The sequence below is a fragment of the Astatotilapia calliptera genome, chromosome 8, assembly GCF_964374335.1.
Source record: "Astatotilapia calliptera chromosome 8, fAstCal68.1, whole genome shotgun sequence".
NCBI lineage: Eukaryota > Metazoa > Chordata > Actinopteri > Cichliformes > Cichlidae > Astatotilapia > Astatotilapia calliptera.
In genome coordinates, this window is record NC_137429.1 from 4,696,733 (window position 1) to 4,722,492 (window position 25,760).

The 25,760-nt window shown below is 40.0% G+C and overlaps 1 protein-coding gene across 1 annotated transcript in view; it reads right to left on the minus strand.

Annotated features, from left to right (window-relative positions):
- The window catches only part of LOC113028053 (rho GTPase-activating protein 44-like), a 44,432-nt gene extending 19,079 nt beyond the window's left edge, over positions 1–25,353 (minus strand). The window contains exons 1-16 of the mRNA XM_080304990.1: positions 25,240–25,353; positions 20,332–20,371; positions 19,600–19,719; positions 17,878–17,954; positions 17,113–17,224; positions 16,435–16,511; positions 14,302–14,419; positions 13,110–13,178; positions 12,942–13,023; positions 11,438–11,565; positions 9,160–9,271; positions 6,704–6,785; positions 6,526–6,606; positions 1,640–1,753; positions 682–773; positions 386–566 (exon numbers count right to left, since the gene is read on the minus strand). Coding sequence (XP_080161116.1) covers positions 386–566; positions 682–773; positions 1,640–1,753; positions 6,526–6,606; positions 6,704–6,785; positions 9,160–9,271; positions 11,438–11,565; positions 12,942–13,023; positions 13,110–13,178; positions 14,302–14,419; positions 16,435–16,511; positions 17,113–17,224; positions 17,878–17,954; positions 19,600–19,719; positions 20,332–20,371; positions 25,240–25,304 — 1,550 coding nt within the window. The 5' untranslated portion in view covers positions 25,305–25,353. The remainder of the gene's footprint in view (positions 1–385; positions 567–681; positions 774–1,639; positions 1,754–6,525; positions 6,607–6,703; positions 6,786–9,159; positions 9,272–11,437; positions 11,566–12,941; positions 13,024–13,109; positions 13,179–14,301; positions 14,420–16,434; positions 16,512–17,112; positions 17,225–17,877; positions 17,955–19,599; positions 19,720–20,331; positions 20,372–25,239) is intronic.
- Positions 25,354–25,760: the final 407 nt, after the last annotated feature.

Consider the following 25,760-nt stretch of genomic DNA (forward strand, 5'->3'; position numbering starts at 1 on the left):
TTCTTACTTTAAAAACAGTATTGGGATTAGGCCTAATGTACTGATACTTGATTTTAAGGCCGATATCAATATTTGGCGATTTAAAAATCTAATATATTTGTTATGTGCAGTTATCTATGAATCTATGACAGTACAGCTTAAAAGTAATCTTGTTCTGTGAATTATTTGTTTACGTTCTGCTTGGATCTGCTGATTGTTCTGTTTCAAACATATATGCTGCCAGTGGGAAGTTGCAGAGAGCTTTCTGAAACAAATCATACAAGATCAACTCTCATAATTTTCAGCCGTCATAAATGCCAGTACCAATATCCGCAAATAGCTAATATCTGCCAACATATCGGTCGGGCTCTGAAATGCATCGCTAAGAGACACAGAAGAGTCATACCCGTCCTTCTTATAAAACTCCAGCATCATGTTGTCTGTGGCGACGCTGAGCGGCCGCCGGCTCTGGTCGTTCTGCTTGCGATCCATCTGATCCATATCTGGAGACGGCATCGAGCTGTAGTTGGCGTTGTGGTTGGTGTGGACGGGGCTGCCGTAGTTTCCTGTGACATTGAACTCGATCTCTAACGAAGACAGAAGAAAACAGGAACAACTCAGTATTTTATTTTCTAAAATGCCATTTTAAGACTTCAAGAACAAACAAAGCAGGGCTGTTTCCTCTTCTTTTTCCCTCCTCACCTCCTGGGAAGAACCAGTCGGCGTGCTGGATGATGGGCTCGATGATGCCGACGATCTGTAGGGAAACTGTCGTCATCATCTCCGTGATGTTCCTGGAGCAAACGGAGAAGACACACTTTTTTTTAATTGGGGGGGGAGAAGTGTCTGTCTGTCTGTAAGAATTTCACACAGAGGGTGATTAGCACATTTTCATGATATTACCAAAGCATTAAAATGAGAAAATTAAAATCATTTCAGAACTGTGGGCTATTAAAGTACTAATTAAAAGTTAAGGGGGATGACGAGTTTGTAAGATTTACACAGAGATATAAAAGGAGACGTCCTTCACCCTTCACCCTATTCAAAACTGCCAAGTCATCATCTTTCTCCTAAATATATACGGTATAATAACAGCAGTCTCCTATGGATGAAGTTGTGTGTCTGCAGGCCTTTTTGTTAGTAGCAGCCCATGTTTTTTGATTAAGGAAAAAGAGGAAGAGAAACTGAGCTGCAATGAGAGAATCCCTTTGAGTCCCTCCATTCGTTGTCTGCCACCTTTAATCATCAAGTTACTGCATGAAAAAGTGATTTTAAGGGCCGAGCAGGAGGCAGTGCATGATAAAACCTGCAGCAATTACAATAAAACTAAAATGACTTCACTCGCTTGCCTCTAATTAAATCTGGCCCTTGCTTTTGTTTGTTTAACTTCATAATTAAATTGTAACTGCAAGTCATGGTATAGAAGGTATCTCAGCACATGCATAATTCATGATGTGAAAATATTAGGATGAGATAGCAGGATGAAATAAGTGCACAATAATAATCAAATCAAACACACGGCACAACTCTTCCTCTCATCATGAGCTGATTTGTTTCCATGGTTCACTGGTACCAAGATCCAGCATTTTGTGTTCAGTTATGATCACACAGAAGAGGATAAGGTAACAAGCCACATGTATATGCATCTGCTATAACTTACCCATCATTCTGAGTCCACAGCAGGTTGGGTCCGAGGACAATAGCAATGTTTCCAGGCGTCATCTTGTTCACATCCTGGTAGTCAGTCAGTTTGGACAGGAATTTGATTAAATACCTGTTAATTAAGGTGCAGAAAACAGACTATTCAATAAAAACAGAATTTAAATGTACATTCAACCTCTCTATCTAAACATTTAGACCATGAAACTGTTACTACTATAAATATTCTGATAGCTGTCATAGGGCGAGAGGCGAGGTAAACCCTGGACAGGTTGCCAGTCTGTTGCAGGGCTAACCATTCACGCTGGCATTCATACATATGGGCAATTTGGATTAATCAATTAACCAATCCCCACAAGCTGCATGTCTTTGGACGGTGGGAGGAAGCCAGAGTACCCGGAGGCAACCCACGCAAACACAGGGAGAACAAACTCCACAGAGAAAGACCCCAGCCTGATGGCGGAATTGAACTCAGGACCTTCTTGCTGTGCGGCAACAGTGCTAACCACCGTGCCGCACGCATTTGGAAAAAATGTAAAACAAAAATTAAACATTACTAAAGCAAAATTATTATTTAATCGTTTAATTTAAAATAAAAACACCATTTATAAATCAACATTTTAAAATGAATTATTAATCCATTAATAAATACTTCAAAAATGAATTTCACAAAAAAGTATTAAACTCTCAATAAAAACCTCATTTCAAATTCCAAATTTAAAAACTGATTTTCACAATCTTTTTCCAAAATCTCAAGCAATCCAGATTAGCCACGAGGTGTGACTTAAGGAGCTCACTGATTGGCTGGCTGTCTCGATTTTTCTACACTGCTGTTTTGTGCTCATAGCCTTGCAGTGCTAAGAAGTGTGTGTGCTTGTATAAAGGCCATTCAGCCTCAGTATTTACACTCTACCCAACACGGATATATGATGAACGAAGGGTGTGCGCCTGTGGACTCACCCTGACCACCTGTTTCAGGTAACGTGCTAACACGGCTAACGCTAGCGTCACCGCATGTTAGTGAAGAGTTAGGGGCGTGGCTGTTTTGACTGATTGGTGCTACTTGGTTGTAGTGATGGGATTTCCGACTCTTTTTAGAGAACCGATTCTTTCGGCTCGACTCACTAAAAAGAGCCGGCTCTTCAGGTTGTTTTGCTGCTTTAATTCATTTATATATGTTTATATATAAATATATATGGTGGCCCCTAGAGACAAAGCACGTACAAACTCCAAAACACATTTCTAGCGTTAACTGAACTTCCAAAACAGAGCTACCTAGAGCACTTAAATTACACAATTGAAAGCATACGTGTATTGTTTGTGTATTTATGCACAAGCATTCATATATACTCAAATAATTAAAAAAATATATATGTTCATTTACCTGTTACTACCAAACACCAAATCCGGTAGTTGGTACTTCCTGACTTGTGTAGCCACTAGGTAACAAAAGCTCAACACTGCCCCTAGCATCCTGGAGCACTTCTGTTGTGTTTGTACATGTTTTGGAGTTTGTACGTGCTTTGTCTGTAGGGGCCACCGTAAATATTTATTCACTCCACATAAAATGTAAAATGTAATAAATAAATCATATAATACAAAAACCAATTATTTACATTTCAACTTTTAACTATTTAAATTTTCAGCTTTTCCCTTTTAAACAAATTTAAACACTAAACACTGCAAACCACAACACAATTAAATATAAATATGAAAAAATATAAAAACAAAAAGAAGATGCACATTCTCTTTCATATGGGCCTGCATCAATAAACTTTCTGAATCCTTTATCATCTGTAACTGAAAATAGTTGTGGATGATTACTATACCTTTTTAATATGACGTTGTTGTCCCTGGCTCCCTCCCGCTCTGTTCCTGTGCTACTGAGTGTAACTATTGCCCCTCCCCCCTCTTCCCAGCGCAAAGCACAAGGCTCGCGTGCGGAGTGAAGCGGAAAAAAAGTGCGAGAGAGAGGGCGAGAGAAAGAAAGGAAAAAAAACAAAACACGACTCCCAATAAGGAGCCGGCTCGCGTCGTTCACTTCAAAGAGTGGGCTTTAAGAGCCGTTTCATTTGCGACTGACACATCACTACCTGGTTGTGATACAGGCAGCTGGAGCATACTGAGATGTGCTAACCCCACCTCTCCTTCAACTTTGTAAGCTGGACCTCGTTTTGATGCCTTTTGGAGCACCTTAAAGAGTTTCTGTGCGGGTTTCAGTTTTGGTGTATTAGCATTATATTAGCCTATATACATGTTTCTGCGCATTTATGGATACAGCTGTATCCTGCATGCTGGCATTTGCTGATAAGTTAGCAGTCCACGCTCTCTTCCAAAATATGATCACTTCTGGCTCAAAAAAACATAATGATGGCTACATCCATCCCAATATGTTCCGGTCAGTTTCAAACAGCAGATACTGTAGTGTTACAGCTGCAGTCTGAATGATAACTGCGTGCCTGCTGAATGCACGAACCACACTGAGTCAAAGCTTATTATTGCAGCCAACCATTTCTGTGTCTGATGTTTTCAGAAATGGATGGGCTGGTGGATGTCTGTAGCTGAGCTGAATGACTCATCCAGAGCTGAACATCAGGCCGCTCATCATGGCAAACAGCAATCATCTGGACAGGCCTGATAGGTCTCTTCAGAGGAGCACCGTCTAAAAATACGACGCATTTGTGCGATTCGATGATGATGCTGACAAGTGCCGCTGCACCTCGCTCTCCTCATTTCTGTACCATCACTTCCTCTCTTCCCTTTCTCTGTCAGGCCTTTCCACTTTCTTCTTTTGATCAGGAGACAAGCCTTTCAGCATTCTGCATTTAATCCAGCAGCCAACACCTGGGATGCAACGCCTCTTTCTCCACACTGTTTCATAAAGGTCAGAGTTTCTCTTTTCTGGCAGGTGGTGATAAGTAGCGCACAATGAATCATCCTCCTGAAAGCTGGAAATCATTTTTCAGCTTTCAGGAAGCAAACAGATACCAAGAAGTGACTGAAAATGAAAGAAGAAAAATCCTCGAGAATCAATAGAGGTAAAGCGATATAGCTACGAGTTATTATCTCCCGACTCCACAGCTACCCTCTGATCTACAGAATGGTATTATCTGTATTGTTTTTGGTTCACGCTCAAGTTTCTGAGGAACATTATTCCAGTGTCAAAATAAATAAATATTGTTGCCAATAGTGAAGTGATAGAAGGAGGCCTAATCACAGATTGTTGGTTTAATAGTCTGGCTGCCACCATCTCGGCTTTCATTAATCTGAACCTGACCTTATTTGAACCAGTACTAAAGCTGGCTAGTTCAGGTAGACAGTGATATTAAAATAGATGCTAATCACGGCTAAAAAACAGGTGTGAAACAAAAACCTTTGCATCTCCTCTGAACAGTTGACTCCTGTCAGTGTTATTTAGAAGAGAAATAAGCATATTTCACAGCCTGCTACAAAAATATATTTGGTTTTGCCTCTTTTGCCACAAGCGTACTGAGGATGTATGTCATATATCTCTAGTTTAGAAACTACAGTGCCCCCACTTCACACACTCGCGCTACGTTCCCATATCACGTTTTTTCAATTTCTCTGTAATCTAACAATAAAGTTTGTTAAATCTTATCACTGTGTCCACTTGAGTCTGCTTGTGGGTTCACTCCCATTTACTGGCCACTGTGACAGTAAACTAGGTCTGGTCAAAGAAGAGTATAGTCTAGTGTACTCTAGTTTAGTCCAAACAAAATGCTCCCAACCTGTTATCCTCAATAGTGCATAACTTAAAGCCTTAAAACAGCAGTAAAAGAAATGTGTTACTGGCGGCAAAGACACTTATTTCTGCTCTAAATTTGGGCATTTTGAGGGGATTGATCTTAGACTGTACCAAAAAGATGGGCTTAGCCTCTGTGATACATTGTGGAAGTGTTTGGTCACCATGATGGTGATTTGGAGCCAGATGTGACCATATTTAGACAATAAGTTGCACTTCTAAATTATCAATAACTAGCTTTTTTATGCAAACTGCAATCATACTCATAAAATCTACATAAATATGTGCAACACATAAACACACATACCTGCTAATTAGCCTAAATCACATAAATATACTGGAATTTCAGTAACTATATGTGAGTCACAAATGTCTTGGATGGTCTATTCTTCACAACAAGTCAAACAGTTTGTTGGATAATAAAAAAAGGCATAAACCAACTGTAAAAGTCCAGTTCATTGACTAATTAGCAGCCATGAGGCTCAGGAGAAAACAACTGGCAACAACTCCTCACCAATTAAAACCACTGAGCTGCCCTCATACAGTTTTTATAACTGAGGGAAACTGTGCCCTGAGACCACAGCTGATTGTAAACATATTCCTGCTTTAAAGTTGGGCATTTTAACATGAGAGTCTGTGGGGACTGACTGCCTTTTGGCATTTGCCTCAAGTGGCCATTAGAGGAACTGCAGTTGTTGGCGCTGGCTTATTTTGCAAAGCAATTTTGATTTAGGTTTTTCTAAAGATTTCTCTTTGAACTTATTTTACACACTACAGATGCAACAGAAACACTCAGGGACAGTCAGCAAAGATACAGGTGACAGACTGGGGGACTCAATGAGATGAACATTTTGGCCCAGCTATTTCATGGCCCAGCTATTTGTCATGTCTTTGGTGGTTTCCTTCAGTTAAATGAACTCCTCTTTATAGGCAGAGCCAGCCAGTCTTATATGCAGTTATATAAGGAGGTAAGGCGGAAAATAGACCTGATTCCTTCGATATGCAGTTAAAAAAACCAAAATGAGACTGACTGGGATGTTTCAACTGGTTAACCAGATTATTTGGCCAATATATGAAAAAAGAGAGAACCAGGAGGGGAGTGAAACATGGAAACGCTGACTCACTTAAAGTTGGTGTTGTTGGCTGAAGGGAGTTTCTCACACGCATTGAACAGAGCCTGCAGGCGCTTGTCTTGATCTTGAATGCTGCAGGACAACATGAAAGATTGGTTGTAAAACAACAGTAGGTTGAAGAAATGTCTTTAACGTGAAGATGGCAACATTGGTCTGAGATGATACACACTTTGAGGCTTGGATCCAGTCATTGTAGAGTTCAAAGGTCATTAATGGTTCAGGGAGCTCGCGCAGGTAGGACTTCAAAGCACCTGGAGAGAGCACAGCAAGAACCATGGTAAATACATGTCTGCACCCGTGTATTTCAGCACATAGAAGCAACCGTAGAAGGAAAGAAAGAAAGGGAGAAAGATGGAAACAAAACAAGAAAATAGAGAAGCAAAGAGAAAAAGCGGGAAAGAAAGTAAAAGGAAGCAAGTAAGGAAAGAAGATCGCAAACAGGCAAGGAAGGAAATGAAGAAAGTAAAGACGTTTATCAAGAAATAAACAAACCACCAAACAAAGAAATAGAAACAAAGATGATAAACGTTTTGAAGCAACCATCTGCTCCATGATTAGTGCTTCAGCGTGGACTCTGTCTGATCCAGCCGAGCCCAGATCTGATCGTATGTACTGCATGAGAGTGAGTGTAATTTCCTGCAGCTCACTGCACAATGGCATTAGATTTCAGATTAAATCACTTTATATAGGAGCACATCTTATGTGATGTGTATATATTCAAATTCCAGGCTGAAAGGCCTTCCTTGCCAGCAGTCTCCATTACTCTGGTCCCCATGACAAAAAGCCAGAGGGATTTTCCATAATTACAAACACAAGTATGTTTATTCAGAACAGAAAATCAAAATCAAATGATTGTTTTCATGACTAGAAAAAGTTTATGTGCCTGTGAAAAGTCTGTCTGTGCACGGTTTGTCCCATCAAGTGCTCAGAAATGAGTCCCACTGGTCTACGCAGCTATCCTGTAAAACTACACAAATCCACATCGAGCTTCCGTCTGACCAGAACTGAGTTTTCCTTTACTGATGAGGAAGGACACAGCTGACCGGGTTTCACTGCGACGTGTCGTCTTCTCTCTTTGGCCTGCCGCTTCCATTCCCCAGAGGGATGGACGACAAACAGCTGTGTATACATATGCATATACATATAGGTGGTGTACTGATGGTGCAAAATAAATACCTGCAGTTACACTGAACCAGGGCTTCCACCTCCTCCTCCACAGTGGGACGAATTAAATTTGCTGGTGGAGCTGACCCAGTTTAATATGGGACCATTAAAGGGGAATAGAGCGCAGAATAGGACATTTTCTCCACATGCTCCGGTGAGCTGTGAGTTAAATTGAGATTTAATGCTGCATTATTCTGCACTGGTTGAAAATGACTCTTTTTTTCTGACTTTCATACTCGGCTGAGAAATTAAAATCTTCACTGTGCATCAGAGAGGTTTTCAGTTTGTTTGTAAAAGCAAAGATTTAATAGTTTGGTCATGAAACAATTAAGACACATTTTTCCAACAGTAGTACGACAGCTAGGCGAACAAACACAGGACTTAAATGATCTGGCTTATATACAAAAAAATAAAAAACTGCGTTTTTGCTACAATATTCTGTTGCAAAAAAACAACCCAAAAACACAAGGACATCCGTAAAGTACGGCGGTTTCCTCAGCAAAGAAAACCAAAGAAGCCACTGAACATAAAACAAATGTTTTTGAAAACACACTGACAAATAATTTACTACAAATGCTGCAGATGATTATAACTGAGAGCCTCGTCATTTTAGAAATAAAAGAAAGATTACTAGCGAGACACCTCTCTGTGCTGAAAGGATGCTTACCATTAAGTTTTATTTTTCGATAGAAAAACAGCCGGTGTGATAATTTTAAGAAAAATGCACTTGTTTTTAAGATAAAAATATTTTCCACAGCTTGTAAAAAGCTTTTCATTTGGAGATGTATGGTTTTCATCTGACAACAGCAATATGCTGCTGCAGTAAAAAAAAAAAGATCAATAACAGCATCATAAAAGCTTGAAAGCTTTTCTTTCTTTTGTAGTTTGTCACAGTGCAGCTTTAAAAGCGAATACGTGACAGAAACAAAAAGACGTTTTTTGTTTCATCCTCTCCAGAAGATGAAGAATCTGTCTGACACTAATCCCAGTTATATTTGGAATTTATCACTGGGCATTTCTTGGATAGTTTATTGAAAGTGGAAGAAAAACACTTTGCTTTGTCTGCAGACACGCGAGCAGTGACCACAGAAGCAAAGTGAATCCTAATCGAGCCTCAAGTTCCTGTGTCACACCAGCAAAATAACCTTTAAGAGGAAATTTACTGCAAACAGCAGCAGGAGAAACAAAGACAGGCAGCAGAAGGGATTAAAAATGTTTCTTTGATGCGAGCAGCCTGATTATGATTATATTCATTCATTGACAACAGGAGGGTAGCTCAGCATAAGGAAAATAACAGAAATGTACAGAAACTAGACTCGAACAAGCCAACGGGGGCCAACTCATAAATCTACCCCTGTGAGGCAAATTTCAATGGATTATCAGTTGTCATGGGAACACATGATGTACAACCAGGAGGCAGGGAGGAGGTCTAGGTATGTGGCAGTGTTGTTGATAGCTCACCTGCGATGGCGTGTGGGTCTGCGGAGTATTCTTGCACGTCTAAAACCCCGCAGTCCAGAGACGCCTTCAGCTTTTTGAGTTTGGAGGCCGAGGGAGCGATTCTGAACAAACCCTGAGACACAGAAACGAAGCCAAGGTCACTTAACTCCAACAGCAGGAGAATTACACAGGCTGAATTTATTTTGTGTTACAAATGCCTGATTCTCTTAGTAGCAGAAGAGTGTAAAATGCTACATTAAAAGTCCAGCTTTCAGAATTAAAGGTGTCATTTCCCATTTCATCCATCCATCTATGCTCTACTTCTTATCTGAGTCACAGGGCAGCACTCTGAGCAGTAAAGGCTTCTTCCATTTGATACTGACACCCTCCTAAAACACCCTGGTGTGGGGTGGTTGACCCATAGTTTTGAGTTTTGGGCTTCTAAGTTCTGTTCTGTAGTCACTTCATGTTGTTTCTTAGTTGTCGTGTTTTTCTATTTTGTTCCAGTTATCTATGTTAGTCCTCCGTTCAGTTTACTCTGCCTCCCTGCTGTTCCTCGTGTATTGTTAAGTATTCGTCTGTTCCTCTGTTTAGTTATTTCCTGTTTTATTTTGGTAGCCTTTGTCTTGTGCATTGGTATTTTGTTGTGCTTTTCCTGTCTAGTTTACCTGATTTGTTGCAGCTGGGCTCCCTGGTATTTCCCATCTCCCTAATTACCTGGTGTGTTTTTAATGTTACCCTCTCTGATGGTTGTGTCTCCTTGCCTTGTGTTCACTGAGTTTTTGCGTGGTTTGAATTTCCTGCTCTGCATGTAATTTGGCTTTCCCTGTATTGTAAAACACCAGGATTAAGGATGCATTTTGAATTCATTTCTGGATTTGTGAGTGCATTTGGGTCCAAATCCTGGCTGCTACACAACCAAACCTTGTGCTGGGGCTGCTGCGAGGTCTTCTGAAGCTTAGACATGTTTGGAAGACCTTGTCGAGAAGGTGTCCAGGAGGCATATTAGGAAGTTACCTGAATCATCTCAGCTGGTTCCTTTCAATGCTCCTGACCCTAATCTCTAAGGCAGGTTTGAAATGTATGTGTACACACAGGCTTTACCCCTAACACCTGATATGTAATTAATGGGTTACCTGTAGAATTTTTGAGTCACGTTTTCACTTTGTTTCTAGTAGTTTTAATGAAAAGTTAAACTTTTCAACCAAATCACGTCATGTCATAGTCAGGAAGTGACGTGGTTGCTTGTGCAGTTTGCCATCAAAACGAAGGAGAAATTGATCGTAGTGATATGTGATCACCTCGCTGTACAGGAACAAATATCGTAACCTGCAGCTAGCATGGCTCAGTTAGTTTGTCTTGTGAGTGAGTGATTGTCTGTATCACTTTATTCTCACTTTACTCTTTTCTTTCACCCTCACCATCCAGCAGGTCACAGCACATATTTAACCCTCCATGAGCCTGGTACTGCTGGAGGTCTCTTCCAGTTAAAAGTGGGTTCTTCCTTCCCACTTTTGCCAAGTGCTGCTCATTAGGGGATAATTTGATCCTTGGGATTCTCTCTGTAATACTCTATTTACCTTACTATAACAAACACCTTGAGGCAGCTATTGTTGTTAGTTAAATAGCCCTAATCATCTGGCATGTGTGAGTACTGCCCAAGTGAGAGCCCAGACATCCTTAGCACCCTTACAAAGCCAGCCTCTGCAGTTTCTCTTGTTTTTTTGAGTCACCCACCCACAGTTTATGGTCATAGATGAGAACAGGAATGGATATTGACCGGTAAATCCACAGTTTTGCTTTCATGCTCAGCTCGTTGTTCACAACAGCAGATGGATACAATTTCTGCTGCACCAATCCATCTGTCAGTCTCCTGCTCCACTCTCCCTCACAAGACACTGAGATCCACTTGGTGCAGCAGCACTCGGAGTGGGTGCTACATCCTTTTCCAGCTGAGAGAACCATATACTTGGACTTGGCGGCGTTAAACCTTGTTCCAGCTGCTTCATGTTGGGTTTCATAAAGCCAACAGCAACACAAATTCTGCAAAAAGCCGATCCTGTAACCACTGAATCAGTTGCTTTTCAGACATATGACATTACTCAATTATACCTATGGATATATTAATGTGTGAGCATTAGTTTAATGTTCCAGCTGATTATTCGTTTCAGGCTTGGCCCCCGATTAGATTTCCCTCTGGTAATTAAGACTGACTTCATCTCTGCGGTGACCTCTGCAACATTTCACACCCATAAATGTGTTTCTTGTGTGTCGTGTGAAAAGCGACCGGTTTGTTTACCTCCTCCTGCATGCCACACTCCAGTAGCATGGTCACACAGGCCTCAATGGGAAAGGCAATATCTCTCCCGCTGAGCGCTAAGTGCTCCTCTAATGGCTTCCCGTAACACGGTTTCTCCACCCAGGTCTCTGTGAAAACACACACACACACACACTTAGAGTTATTCACACACAAATGCCCAGATCATTCTGCAGCAGCTCTACTTTTATGATCTTATGACTGCAGCGATTCAGAGTTTATCAAATAATTTTTTTCCAGACTGCAAAGCGATGCCAAAACAAATGCAAGGTTTTCACTATATGCAATAGTTTCCAACCATACCATACAGAGTTATACTGTGAATGCCGTAGTTAACAGAGACAACAGTTATTTGACATATTTTACTGGTAAAATGACAAACTGCGCTAACAAAAACACATTCATGGATAACATGACTCAATCACTCGGTCATCCACTCTATCAATATATAAAGATTTAATATGATGTTGCAGAAAACAACACAGAGTTTCACACACAATTACTGTAATCACATTACATTTTCCTGTTATGTAGTAATCAAGTGCATTACAGTACTAATTTAAGTTATTAAACTACACCTGATAGTCACAATTATGTTGTTGCTTGAGTTTTACAAGTTCTTTTCCCTCCATTGAGTCGTTTAAAACCAGACTTATTTTACCTTTGATTCTCTCTGATTTGCTCATTTCGTCTCCTGTGACTTTTCAGCCACGACTGTATATGTTTAGCACCTACTAACACGTAGTTGACTTATTTCTTATCTGTTCTGTGTTTTGTGGAGCAAATTTAACAACAGAAACTACTCTGCTCAAAATAAGTTAGGGAACACTTCATCATCGCATTACAACACAAAGCCAGTTACACTTCAGGGACACCAATCTGTCCACTTAGGAAGAATAAACCACTGTGGACCCATTTCCGCTGCTTTGGTGCAAATCAAAGTGACAGCAGGAAAATTTTCCCTCTTTATCCCTCCTGGCTGATTTTTGTCTAGTTTTTGCTTTTTGTTAGTTTCTTGTCTCTATGTCTAGGGCTTTTATTGTGAAAGGAAACACATGCATATCATCAAATCAGGTTTCTGCTCCAGATTGGACATTTTGGTTTCTATTAAAGCAAAACACTGTAAAGTGTATCATCAGAAATGTAACAATTAACAATTAAATGTAACAATTTAAAAAAATTTAAATTCTTCATGTTTAGTGGTATATGTGAAGTGAATGGGGCGACACTACAACTTCCATCAGGCATGAAATAACTTCAGTTAATGTTATAAAGAAATTCTCAGCAGCGTCAAACCAGAAAACACAATGTAGGTAAATGGGTGATAAAAGCACTTGAAAGGATAAAGCACCACTTTCATTTGTACAGCCCGACACATTGTGTTTACCCATTGTCGCTGTAATATGGACTACAGCAGAGGCAAATGTAAGCAGTTAGAGAGAAAGAATAACAAAATAAGACTGCAGCATGTTGGTCTGAGACTCACCCTGATGAGCTTTGATCTGAGGCAGAACACTCTGAAGCAGCTCTAATGACTTCCTGTGGTACTCTGCCTGGACTTCTATCAGCTAGACAGAGACAGACAGAAAAAGGCAATCTGTAGAGTGTGTTTCTTTTTCTTTTTTGTCTGTTTTAGAGACGTGAGTGCACTTACTGTCTGGAAGTAGCTTGCATAGTCAATTTCTTTGGCCACAAAACTGTACATGTCTGCTGATAACTGATCCTGAAAACACATTTTGAAACATAGAACGCATGAAAAACAAAAAGAGACACAAGGCATGTAACAGTCTGAAAAATGTGTTTTTGTAGTTCAAACTTTTGTCTATTTAGAGCAGGTGTATTATTATTATTATCATTTGATATACTGTCACATTAAAGAGTCCTTAGAAAGCATGGCAACTCAATTAATGTAGCTGAGAAAGAGCCATTATTAATGCCATTAGATACACTGATACAAATCAAAATATATGCTTCAAAAAGTGTTTAAAATAATTATTAATATAATCAAAGTACTCTCATATTTTTGGGAATACCTAAACCCAGAACTTCACACTAATTTATGGCTACTTGAAGCCAGCTAATAGCTAAAAGTGCTCATATCTGTATGTATAGAAGTTAGGTTAAAAAAAATCTCTCCTCTTTCTTCTATTTGCTCAAAGTTTGAAAAATTTTGTTCTATATTCTTCTGCTGAAAGTGGAAAGTTTGTCTGTTCTCACCTCATATCAGATTCAGTTACACACATTTGTGCAGCGTTAGAATACCAATCAGGTAAAGCGCCAAACTGTGCTGAGCCAAAAAAGCCCAAAAACTCTATTTTGGTTTTGTAATTTCATAAATGACAAATTTCACAAAACTTTTGCCTTTCTTGTCTACGAGAGATAACATATCATGGCTGACTAGGATGCCTATAATGACGCGAGTCATTGCTTATTGTAGTAATTACACATGATTTCCTTGTTTCCTGTATATTGTGCACATAATAGGTCAAACGGTCCGTTAAAAGGATGTATATGCACATGCAGGATGTGGAAGCTTGAATACTCTTGGAAGCAAGAATGGGCTATTTCAGGACATTTATAAATATCCTTGTAGGTTCACTTTACAAAAACATCAACAAAAAAAAGATGACAACAATCTACTTGATACATATAACAACAGCCTAGATAGATAGATAGATAGATAGATAGATAGATAGATAGATAGATAGATAGATAGATAGATAGATAGATAGATAGATAGATAGATAGATAGATAGATAGATAGATAGATAGATAGATAGATAGATAGATAGACTATGACTGGCGCTATGTTAGTTAGTTTATTGGGATAAAAAGTGATCACTGACTCGACAGATCTCCATGCGGTTGGCTGCCTCCTCCATCTCTTCCCTGAGGTGGTCGGCCTTGGCTCCTGTTGGCTGCAGGTTGCTGGACAGTCCAGAAGATTTGGTAGACTGAGTGTACCTGTGAGCAGAAGGTAGGTTTCAGTAAGAAGTGAATTTGAGTCACAAAAGTATTCAGGATTTTTTTAGGGGAGCATGTTAAACTGTTAGAAGGCATTTTTCTTTGCCTTTAGCAGATCTAGACTTTTGTTCCCGAGTGAGAAAAGCGTTGACAGCGAGACCTGACAGCTACTTTAACAAAGTGACTCACATAAACAAATCAAACTGTTGAAGGCAATGGATTAAGTCTGTGGCTGACAAAATACTAACACTTGTCTTTCTATATACCCTCATTTATTCAGCTTAAGCTGTTTTGTCTTTTAAGTATTGCTCTCAGACTCTCCTCTTCCCCCTCCATCCATCTGTCTGTCAGTGTAGATAATGTGTAGAACTGCCAGAGGAGCTCAGCACACGGCAGCATAATGGGAAAAATTGCTTTAGATTTGGGTCACTAAAGAACTGGCTGGCTGGACCGCAGTGAGGAAAACAACATTTCTGCATGTCACTGCTCAAAATGGCAGTGAATCAGCTGAAAGAAACTGTGGCAATTGCACGTTTCAAACAGGATCAGGCACTACTGACTTTATTCTGCATCAGCTAGACACCATTAAAAGTTAAATTTACCTGAAAGTTAACTGAAGTTAAGAAATAGCTGCATAAAAACCCTCAAAGTTACAAAGCCAGTGCAGCTGTGAGACATCAGACCGATCCTCTGCAGAGTAAAACGGATTATGTGGTGAGTTATTAATGCATGTGTATATATTAAAGCTGGATGCAATCGATTGGTTTAAGAGGCCACATTTGCGAAGCCTCGAACAGCTACCACCTTAGCTTTTTGAAACCAAACATCACGCGCAAGAAACCGCGGGACAGTCCATGCTCATATCGTGGACATACCTTGCTTTACTGCCTTTCTGGACACTAATGGGGACCATAATTTAAAAACTGAAAATGATGTTGTTCTTATTAAGACAGTAGTGTCAAAATGCATCAAGAGCCCAGAAGATCATCGAAGTACATGGAGGACATTTACAACACACGCCGCCTCAGCAAAGCCACCAGTATCTGTGTGAACCCCACACGTGCATCACACATCTGAACCCCTCCTCGCGAACACCCAGAGACATACGAGCGCTTAATGAGCCCATCATGTTTGGACTATCTCACTGCAGCCGATAAAGCTCACAATCACAGCCTCATCTTCAACAATTTACACTAATGAGCTATATTGGCAGATATTTTATATTTTTTTAAAATTTTAATTAGTTTACCAAGTTTCTAAGGAGAAGTTGCTTTTGTATCTCATTGGACTGTAAATAAAGGAATTATTTAAATCCATAAACTAATCAGGAAAACAATTCCTGAGTCACAGATCAAGGGAGTCTATGGTTGCTTTCCCGTAGACTTCTATACAACAAATGTCTTTTTGTGACCAGGGGAGTCGCCCCCTGCTGACTATTAGAAAGACTGCAGGAAGCTACATCCGTTCTCTAATTTTATAATCTGATATAAAGCACTCCTATGTCAACACAGCCATAAAATCAGGCTTAGAAAGCCTCTATCCAATTTTGTCCTCTAGCATTTAGTTCTAGTCAAAAATAATAAACAGCACCCTCAAAATAAAAGTCCGCTTCTACAGCAGCTCAGGAAGTAAAGGTTTCATTTCAGTGTTTGAGCCTATTGCTCTAAACACCTTCACACTGATACACAATCTGTTTAGCAGGAAGTGTGAGGAGGAATCAGCCAGTGGTCTGTGGTATTTGAAGCGCGAGTGTAACAGCTACAGACATCAGTATGAAGGTCCACACTGAGTGTGTTCGTTACAGAAAAAAAGGACAGTCTGGTTTAAAGTGAGGTTTTCACACACGGGCAGCAGTCTGCGGTGTGAGACAGACGGCGGCGTCACGGTGTGCAACAAAATCCCAGTGACATTCAGTGGGAAGCTGCACAGCCAGTCCATTCACAGCTGATGGAGTTTCTCCGATAACAGCCAAGCCTCTCTCTCACACACACTCACACACAGAGAAACACACTCACCGTGTGCGTGCAGAATCCATGTCCAGGACCAGCTTCGCTAAATGTTTCCTTTGTTTCTGGATATTTGGGATTTCCACCTGAGAGGACAGAGCAGAGATTTTCCTTCAGTCTGCTGTGTTAGTGTGAAAGAGGACAACAAACAGCCTCAGTATTGTGAGGCTTTGCACCTGTAGCAGCAGAATCAGTCTGGGCAGCACTTTCTCATTCTCATGGAGATTAGCTTACTGGCTAATTTGCAGAGCAATAAGTAGAGTTCATCAGAGAAGTCCCATGTTTGGGGACTGGAGGCAGGAAGCTCCAATCTTCTTGCTATCAGTTTCTAACTTTTTATCACTTCAAAGTATTTTATTCATAGATACAGGGCACCTTAATGAGCAAAACTACACAACAGTCCTGTCATGCTGAAACAGCTCATACCTCGTGTGAATTACTTGTCGCCCCCTTTCCTTCTTTTCTATTTTTCTATTAAAAAAATAATGAAAAATAAACCATTTTTATAATGTTTTTCTGCCCTGTTGAATTTCAGATGCTCTATAATCATATCACAATTATATTTCCACTTTTTCTTACCAGGACGCATTTTGGACTCCTTTTCTAATCAGATGCTTGCTGTTACTGCTGTTAATGTGACTGGAGCTCATTTATTAAACAGTTAGTCGCACGGCATTGTTTCTGTACCTCTGCGAGCTCGTACAAGGGTTCGGTCACGTCCCTCTCGATGGTGAGCTCGAACAAGATGAGCTCCTGAGCGAGCTTTTCCTGCGTGTCGCCGCAGAGCTTCAGCATCTTTCTGCAACAGGAAATATCACAGCGGATTCACCGAGTGCAACATACGCAGGTCAGTCAGTGTTACAGCTCGCTTCCTGGTTTGTAATATTGAGGTTTCTCTTGAATCACTGTGAAAAACTCATTTCTTTATAGTTTGCTTCTATAATATCTGTAGTTGGACACTGGCTGCTTTTTCACTCATGCTCAGTACAGTTCTTGTACCTAACCATTTTCAAATTGTTGTTTTAAGTCACTTAAAGTGACTCATGACTCAATCAAGCAATAAAAATGCAACTCAGACATTAAACCAGTGTTGTATCTGCACATAATAAACAATTATTAACTAGCAAAGAACCTTGTTTGTTGCAAAAGCACATAATTTCTTCCCATTTCTTTAGTTGAAGCCGTCTGAAAGGCATAAAATACTATTTTTGCACCAACGAGGTGACTTCTAAAGAATGTCATTATATATCATTACAGATATTATTATTATACTCGGGATGTGAAAAGCAAATCAGTTCTGGGTCATAAAAATGTTCCTCTCTGCATCAGCCTTTCCAAAGAAAATGTTTCCAATCTCATCGATGATCAACAATAATGTAAATTACTGTGTGTGTGTGTGTGTGTGTGTGTGTGTGTGTGTGTGTGTGTGTGTGTGTGTGCGCGTGTGTTTACCCTAGCAGAGACTCGTCTCCGAGCACAGCTGCCCCCTCCACCATACATTGTGCTAGCGTTGCGAGCGGAAGCTTTTTCTGCACAGAAACACAAACAGTCGATGAATCAGCTGCAGTTCATAAATAAAACCACAAACACAGAGAAAACATCATAAAAGCATACGAAGATTATAAATTATCTTTAATATAAGTACCAGAAGTTAAAACACGTGCTCATGTCACATCAGTTCATCACTTTTTCAAACTTTTATTTTATTTTTAATTAATGAATTTTAAAAAAGCTTATTTTTCTCTCTTTTTTTCCTTGGCCTTCTCACGAGTTACTGTCTTGGTTCCATCTTAAAACATCTTCATCTCAGGCTCCTCTAAGCTTTAGGATGAAAACATTTTTAATCCAGTGAAGGATTAAAAAGATTAACTTTCCACAACACCAATGGCACATTATTGTGCAGCACTTGAATATTTTGTCACTCAGTCTCTTGGTTTGCAGGAAAATATTTTCTCTGTTTGTTTTTTTAAACATTTACTGGAGGATGAAACATGCTTTCCAATATCGTTGCTAATCACCTGTCAGTGTCCTTCTGTCCTCTCTGAAAGTCTTAAAATTTAATTTGTCATTAGGAAAACTTTTAGTCTGAGTTGTTATGAAATTACTGAGAGCACAATGAAGAAAAACTGGATAGGTAGAAAATGATTCATTTTCATTCTATTCCATTAAAATATAACAATAAATATTAAGTTGTGGCTGCTGCTGATTAGCATGCAATGTTTTTAAAACAAATCAATAAGACAAATGAAGAGCAGCAGCATGCTCTGACTGTAGAAATAAAGCGTAAAACATGCCCAGAGGGCAGATAAGTCTGCTGTTTACACCAATCCTGGAACATTTTACTTTGTATACTAAGATTTAACCGCATAAACTTCACTGCAGTATAACAACTATTGATCGATTTATTCAATTCATTTGAGCGTACACACAGGCCTCGATTTGCTTTTCTTGTGTTACTAACCATCGGTCACTAGTGGACATTCCAGACCTAGGTAACCCTCTAACGCATTTACCAACTTGTCATATGTCCGTCAACAGTGTTCTTTGCTGTCACTGGTCAGTGATACCCAAATTCTTACCACCTCTCTGCCCTTTCATATACATAAATGTAAAGCCAGAGGCAGAGAGACCAGCAGCAAGACCACGACACAGAACAGAGCAGGCATGAATGACAGCAGATGTGCCACTGAATTAACCAGCATGAAAGGATGAGCTAGGTAGAAGGTGGAAGTGGGTTGCAAAGTGGCCTGCAGATAACCATTAAATGTATGCAGACTAAAGCTGCCTACAGAAGCTGCCCTACATGAGATTCGTCAGTAGGATATGAAGAAAGGTGTCAAATGAGCAATCAGTTTCTTCTTCACGTTTCTTCTAAGTCCCGTCGTTGTTGGACTTTTGGATGAGTTATAAAAAGATTCACGTCTTCTCTGAGGATTGGACCTCCCAGTGATCGTTTATTGGTTAGGCAAATGTGTAAACCTACCCCATCATATTTATGGCTCCAACCTAACATGGCCAAAATACTAAGGCTGTAAAAAAAAATGTATATGGTTGTAGATCATGTGATTTGTACCTTGATCAGCACACAAGCCCACACTGGTACGGTACAGCTCAGCTAAAATACCAGATGACAGAAAAGGTTTTATCAGATTTGTAGTGTTTATTTTCTCTCACCGAGGGTGACCTGACAGACTTCTTGTCCACGTCCACGCCCTGCTGGCCCTGCAGACAGGCGGTCAGCTTCTTGTGTGTGCTGTGGGAAACCTGCTTCACCAGCTCCAGACGTTTCTCCACCTGAAACACACACAGAAGGGAAGGAAGACAGAAAAGTCAGGGCACAGGCCTCAGCCAGAACCATGCACACACTGTGAGCTCCTTCCACTAATGCACAGCTTGTGTCAGCTTCAGTTACAGACATGCACTCAAACCTCAACCCAGAACAGGGTTAGATTTAAAAATAGAAACTCCATCTTTCCATCAGAGCTTTTCCCCCAATAAAACAACATCATTCTCAGTTGGTGTGAATGACGCCGCACCATTACCTGTTGGGCTTCAATGCGTCTCATTTCATTATTAAACCAGCTGAGTGGAAGCGATGTGTCTGCCACTCAGAGCATCATTAATCTGATCAATTACAATATCGCACCCCAAATCAATCAGCGAGGACGTTTCGCTTTTTGTCTCGCAAAGAGGTTCAATTTCAGCGTTCGTTAATGTTGCCCGAAGGCAGTTCAGAAAGCCATTAAAAATAACAAAATATATTAAAAAAAAATTCATGCATGCTGAATATTTTGCTCCACTAATGATTTTTCTTGTGAGATTTTTCTTGTGAGAAGCAGTGACTATCGAGCCAAAGAGGAAAAGCATTCGCACAAACACACAGATTCGATGAAGACTCATTAGTACCTGCAGCAGATCTTCACTCAGCACTTCTGTTTTTTCAGCCCTGGAAGAAAAGAGAAGAGCGGCTGTTAGGATGACAGAGAGAGGGAAACGTTAAAATTACAGAACTTGTTATTGTGGGAACTTGGCAAGTAGCGCACAAACCACTCAATCACTGTAATTGCATCATTTGCTCGACTTCTGTGCAAGAAATATAAAATGCTGCAGCTGCCTGGAGCTAATCGTGTAAGAGGAATGTTTATTTTCACAGTTGCACAGGACTCACGCTGGTCTGGTTTAATTACAAAGTCTCAAGTTGGCAATGTGACAGAAAACAGAGACTGACTGACACTTACAACATTTTTAAACTCTTTGACTTATCTTCCAATTATTTTATGGGTTGGGAATTTTTCTATCCTAATAACTAAATAAACAAATCTAAAAACTATCAGAATCATCTGAAAACACACAAAAAAGCTTCTTTTAGTTCATGGAAAACGTCCAAAAACTCTGCTCCAAAAATGAGTCAGTCTCCATAGACTCTCCCAACTTTACAGCCAAATAAACATGTTTATAGCCCGCTGCAAAGAAACGTTTTGGTCTCTATAGCTAAAGCTCCAGTCAGATAGTTAGCAACCAGTTGGCAACTGCCGGGCAACCACTGGTAGCTGTGAAAACCTCATCCACAGGGGCCTAAAGACCAGTCAGTCCCCTGATGATAAGCAGCTGCTAGGAAAAAATGTGTGTCCCCCCAACCAGTTGGTGAGAGCTTGTTTGCTGTCAGTAGGTGAGATTAGTTCCCAAGAGGTTCTGCCCCAAAAGCCTCTTTAGAGTTGCTTTGGTTGCAACTGGTTGCCACCGTCCCCTGTAGTTTGTATGGAAGACACCAACTTATCTCCAACTAAAAAAAAAAAAGTGCAACAAATTCATCCTCAAAGTAAAACTGGCATCTTTTGCAGCACGTTGCTTTCTGAGATAAGGCACAGCTTCTATTTTGCAGGTGAGCAGTCTCGCCTTCCGGTCTGTAGCAACCAAAGCAATAACAAGGAGATATTTGATGCAGCAACCTTTTTGTGACTGATCTCATTTACAGTAGCAACAGCCAGCAACCTCCATCAACCGCTCGCCAGCAGTTTCACTTTCGTGTAACTCCACAGGGTGACATTATTTAACTCACAATTTCAGCGTGTATTTAGTTCCAAAACTATATTTTTTAGCGGGGCTTCTGCTTTGACTGATAAGTGGATGCTGAGTCAGGTAACCAGAGCCTATAGCTGTCTGCTAGGACTCACCTCTGTCAGTTTAAACCACTGAATGTGACCTTTCAACCACATTTGTGCTGTTTGTTATTATTATTTAATACGTTTCTGTCTTGGTGATGCACCCATACAGCTTTTCGATTCAGCTTGCTTGCGTTAGCTGATAACTTAGCACTCCTCTATCTGGATCAACAAATATGCAATAAAATATTATAAAGACACTACAGTGGTGACTCAACAGAAGAAACTACCGGGAACTTCTAGTGACAACAAGAGAAATAACCCTTTACAGAGGCAAAGTGGGCAGTTCCTGATATTCTCAACCGTAGAGTGCAGGACTGAAGTGACTGATATTTGAAGGGGATCTAGACAACTGCACACCTGGCATGGCCATCAGCCACCAGCCAGCTATGAAGCAACAATTACAGTGTATGTGTGCCAGGGCTTAAGAGTCAAGTCACAAACCGAAATGCCAATGTTACCATAGAAACATGCTCCCAGTGGCAATGCAGTGTTACTGATATTAACTTTGTATACTGTTGATTATGTTCAGTGAAGATGAAAGGATGTAAGGAGCAGAGGTAGTGAAGGTGGATGAGTTTAAATACCTGGTGTCAACCATTCAAAACAGTTCAAAGAAGAGATGAAGAAGAGAGTGTAGGCTGACAAAGACAGGATACTGGATTAATTTTACATTTCCAGAACTAAGTATGAAAGTATTACCCCAATAAAAATTTATTAAAAAATGTTAATGTTGCCTCTTTCAGAGTCAGACTTTCAGTTAGTGTGCATCAAAGTAGTAAACATATGTATACATATAAGAATGTTTCTTATTTATCTTTTCTTATTGTCAATAAATCCCACATTGACAAGAAGAAAGAATCGCCTCCTCAAGCTGACAATGGTTCATACTGAAGACGCAAGCCTTTAAAAACAACCCACAAATATATCATTTCATTTTCCAGAAAAAAAAGAGCTTAGTAGCCCTAAAACAGCTGCTCTCCGCAGGTTTCAGCAAATGTTTCTCAAACAAGAAGAAATGGAGCTTTTGTTGGAGACTATTATCTGCATCGCATTAATGTACACATGGTACTCTAGTGAGTTTTTCAGGCAGCAGGATGGTGTGTTTGTGAGATTGAACCATTATAAACCAGTGTATGTGTTCATGATAATGAAGAAACATGTCACCCAGTGCAACACTGATGTGTTTTTAATAGTTTCTGCACAACAATGAAGCTCGATAGCACGCAGGAATAAAAACTCTCAAGCTTTAAATGTGCAGACAACACATGGGTGTTGTTGTTATTCATGGGTGTTGTTGATATCAGGCTTTAACTAATGATGAATGATTTTAATCATACCAACGATGTAGCATTTAGAAAAACATATTCTACTCCATTATTTGATCACCAGTTCCTTCAGGAAGCCAAAGCGCCATGCACTGAAATAACACTAACAGACTGCAGCACTGCCTTCAGCAGCAGTTGAACAGCTGATGGAGATCAGTGTGGATATTTCGGATGCTAAGATGACCTGTAGGTTAATAACAAAGACAGCCTCTGGAGGAAAACGTTGCCTGGAGTGTCAGAAAGCCTTTAGACAATAGATCTGATAAGATGCATAACAACAAGCTGCAAATTTAAAATAAGGCAAAACCTGCAATTACTGGTCTTATTTCACCTGGCTAACGTTTGCAGAGATATTTATCTATTGGCATCTTCTTTTAACGCTAATAAGGAAGTTTTATGCATTTTTTAATTGTCCATTTCTTGAAAGTCTCTTAACATTTATGTCTATCTGCTGGTTTAGCATTGCTTACTCCTGCTTTAAAATCACGGGGGTCAGACAAAGACATCTGTGTCCAGTAAAGATGCACAAACCTACCCGTTTGAATTTCAAAATCAATCCAAACACCTGCTAAAACCAAATTTTTGCTCTTTCAAAGTTGACATGAATGCACGACAATTTATAAAGTTTCAAACATCAATCCTGAGATGAAAGACATGAAGGTTACAGTAAGTTTTTTCCCCCCACATAAGTATTTCATTATTTTTTGACAGTTTGAATGCGTTACTGTTAAATTTCCTCTGATGGCTGTTGCAGTATTCCTCTATTGTTGTTCATAAGCAAACACAAAAAGTCCGAGTGTATAAATAGCCAAAATGCTCATTTTTTGTTGCTGTTAAAACTAAACAATGATGAGAAATAGATCCAGCAGTTAAAGATGAACCACAGCATCCTCACCGCCGTACAGGTTCTTTCTTGGGTTACCTTTCCTTCTCTCGCTCTCTCTTGCACATTTCCCCCTGACAACCAGTTAGTTTAACAAAGTTCAGAGAACAGTTAAAACAAATCACAATGCAGATACTCGGAGCTGTAAATAGAACAGATGCAGGCAGATGAGTGGATATAAAAACAGAACCAACAGCATTGAAACTACACACACACAGCTACAGCAGACATTTCTTCTCTCTGTCTGCTGCGATTCAGCCTCACTCACACGTCGATTATACATCAGGCATCAGTTTCCTAAAAGCATCTTAAGACGGTCTTTAGAGCGCTGTAATGCTCAGAGAGAAAATATGTTTGGGAGCTCTGGTTTCAGACTGAACTGCTGCAGACAGAAATGATTGTAACTTGAGGAAAAAATCAGAGTACAGCAATGAACTGAGGAACGACTGAGTGGCTTATCTGTCACTTATGAGTAGCAAAGTGCAATTTGGTGGGACCAGCTTAGCAAGTGGTTTCAGGTATCAGATCACCATGTGTCTTAATGGATATTTTCACGTGTATTTAACACTGTGCACTTGTGATCTGATAACCACGGATGCACTTGAAAACCAACTGTAAACCGGGCCAAGATAAAAAGACTAACTCTGTACCTTGTTAAAGTTTTTGTTCTGCTGAATTTTATCAGCCCTGATGTTACGCTCTGCTCTGAACAGCCTTTAGCAACTGTTTCAGTTTGTATTCAAAATATCAGTAGCAACACTGATAAACAGGTAAGTGTGAATCACCTGCGGTGCACTTCCTTCACCCTCGCAGACAGAGAAACCTGTTATTAAACAGGCAGATTAGGTTTTACAAGGTCACCTCCAGAGCCTGGAGTCTTAACTACAAGACTAATTCATTTATTTTACAAGGTCATTACCTTAATGCCTGATGTATCATATTTGACAAGTTGAGTTTTGTGAATTTGACATCAGTGTCACAAAAATTAAAATTCAATGTACTGAATGTAAATAGTTGGAACGTACTTACAGACCAGATTTGTGTGACTAAGGTCTTAAATAAAAATATTATTTACAGTTTTCCTTCACAGCAGATTAAAACTGTGTCAAAAGCATCTGTGAATAAAATTTTAAATAAAGCCAACTCTGTCTAAATGCTGGATTAGCAGAAACTCTTTGATGAATAGATGAAAATATGTTATTTTCAGTGTAACTAATATAATATATAAGTTAACACATTCAGCAGCCCTTTGCTTTCTGACCGAGAACACGCACCAGACCAGTCACACCTACCTTACCTGCCTTTCTGAGCAGCACAGACACATGTTCCCCTCTAAATGTACCTACTGCCACATACAGCTATACATTTCACTCAAATTTAGCTCAAATTCAAAATAAAAAATAAAACACAGAGTGAGCCTGCTGTGGCCCAGTGGACTTACACAACAATTCTTTTTCTGCTCGACCTCTTAGTCTTGCCAGAAATCTGCAGCTTTCTCCTCCACATCCCCCCTGCTCACAGAAAGGAGATCACCTGTTTTCAAGCAGGAGTTCTGTGACCACAAAGAGCAGAGAGGAGGTGGCGAAAGTGGGAGGAAGAGAGGGAGGGGAAGGGCGGCGTAAAGAATGAGACCTGACTATCTGGTCCTTTCACTCACTCATCGTCACCAGCCTCTGCTTTATGTTCCCCTCTGTGAACAGATTGGACTTTCAAATATGTACACATTATGTGTTTATGACTGAACAGACACACATCTCTTTCTCCCCAAAAGCCAACATTTTACATTTTGTAATATATTTAAATTCCAAGGGTGTCCTAATAGTTTTTCAGCCCTCAGTACTGAGTAAAAAGACCCATGCTCTGCTTGTATAAGCTGCGCTCTCAGATTCGTACCAGTGGAAACAAATTTATTTTTTCAAAGAATGGGCCATGGAATTTTCCACTGCCAATAAAGTCCAGTTT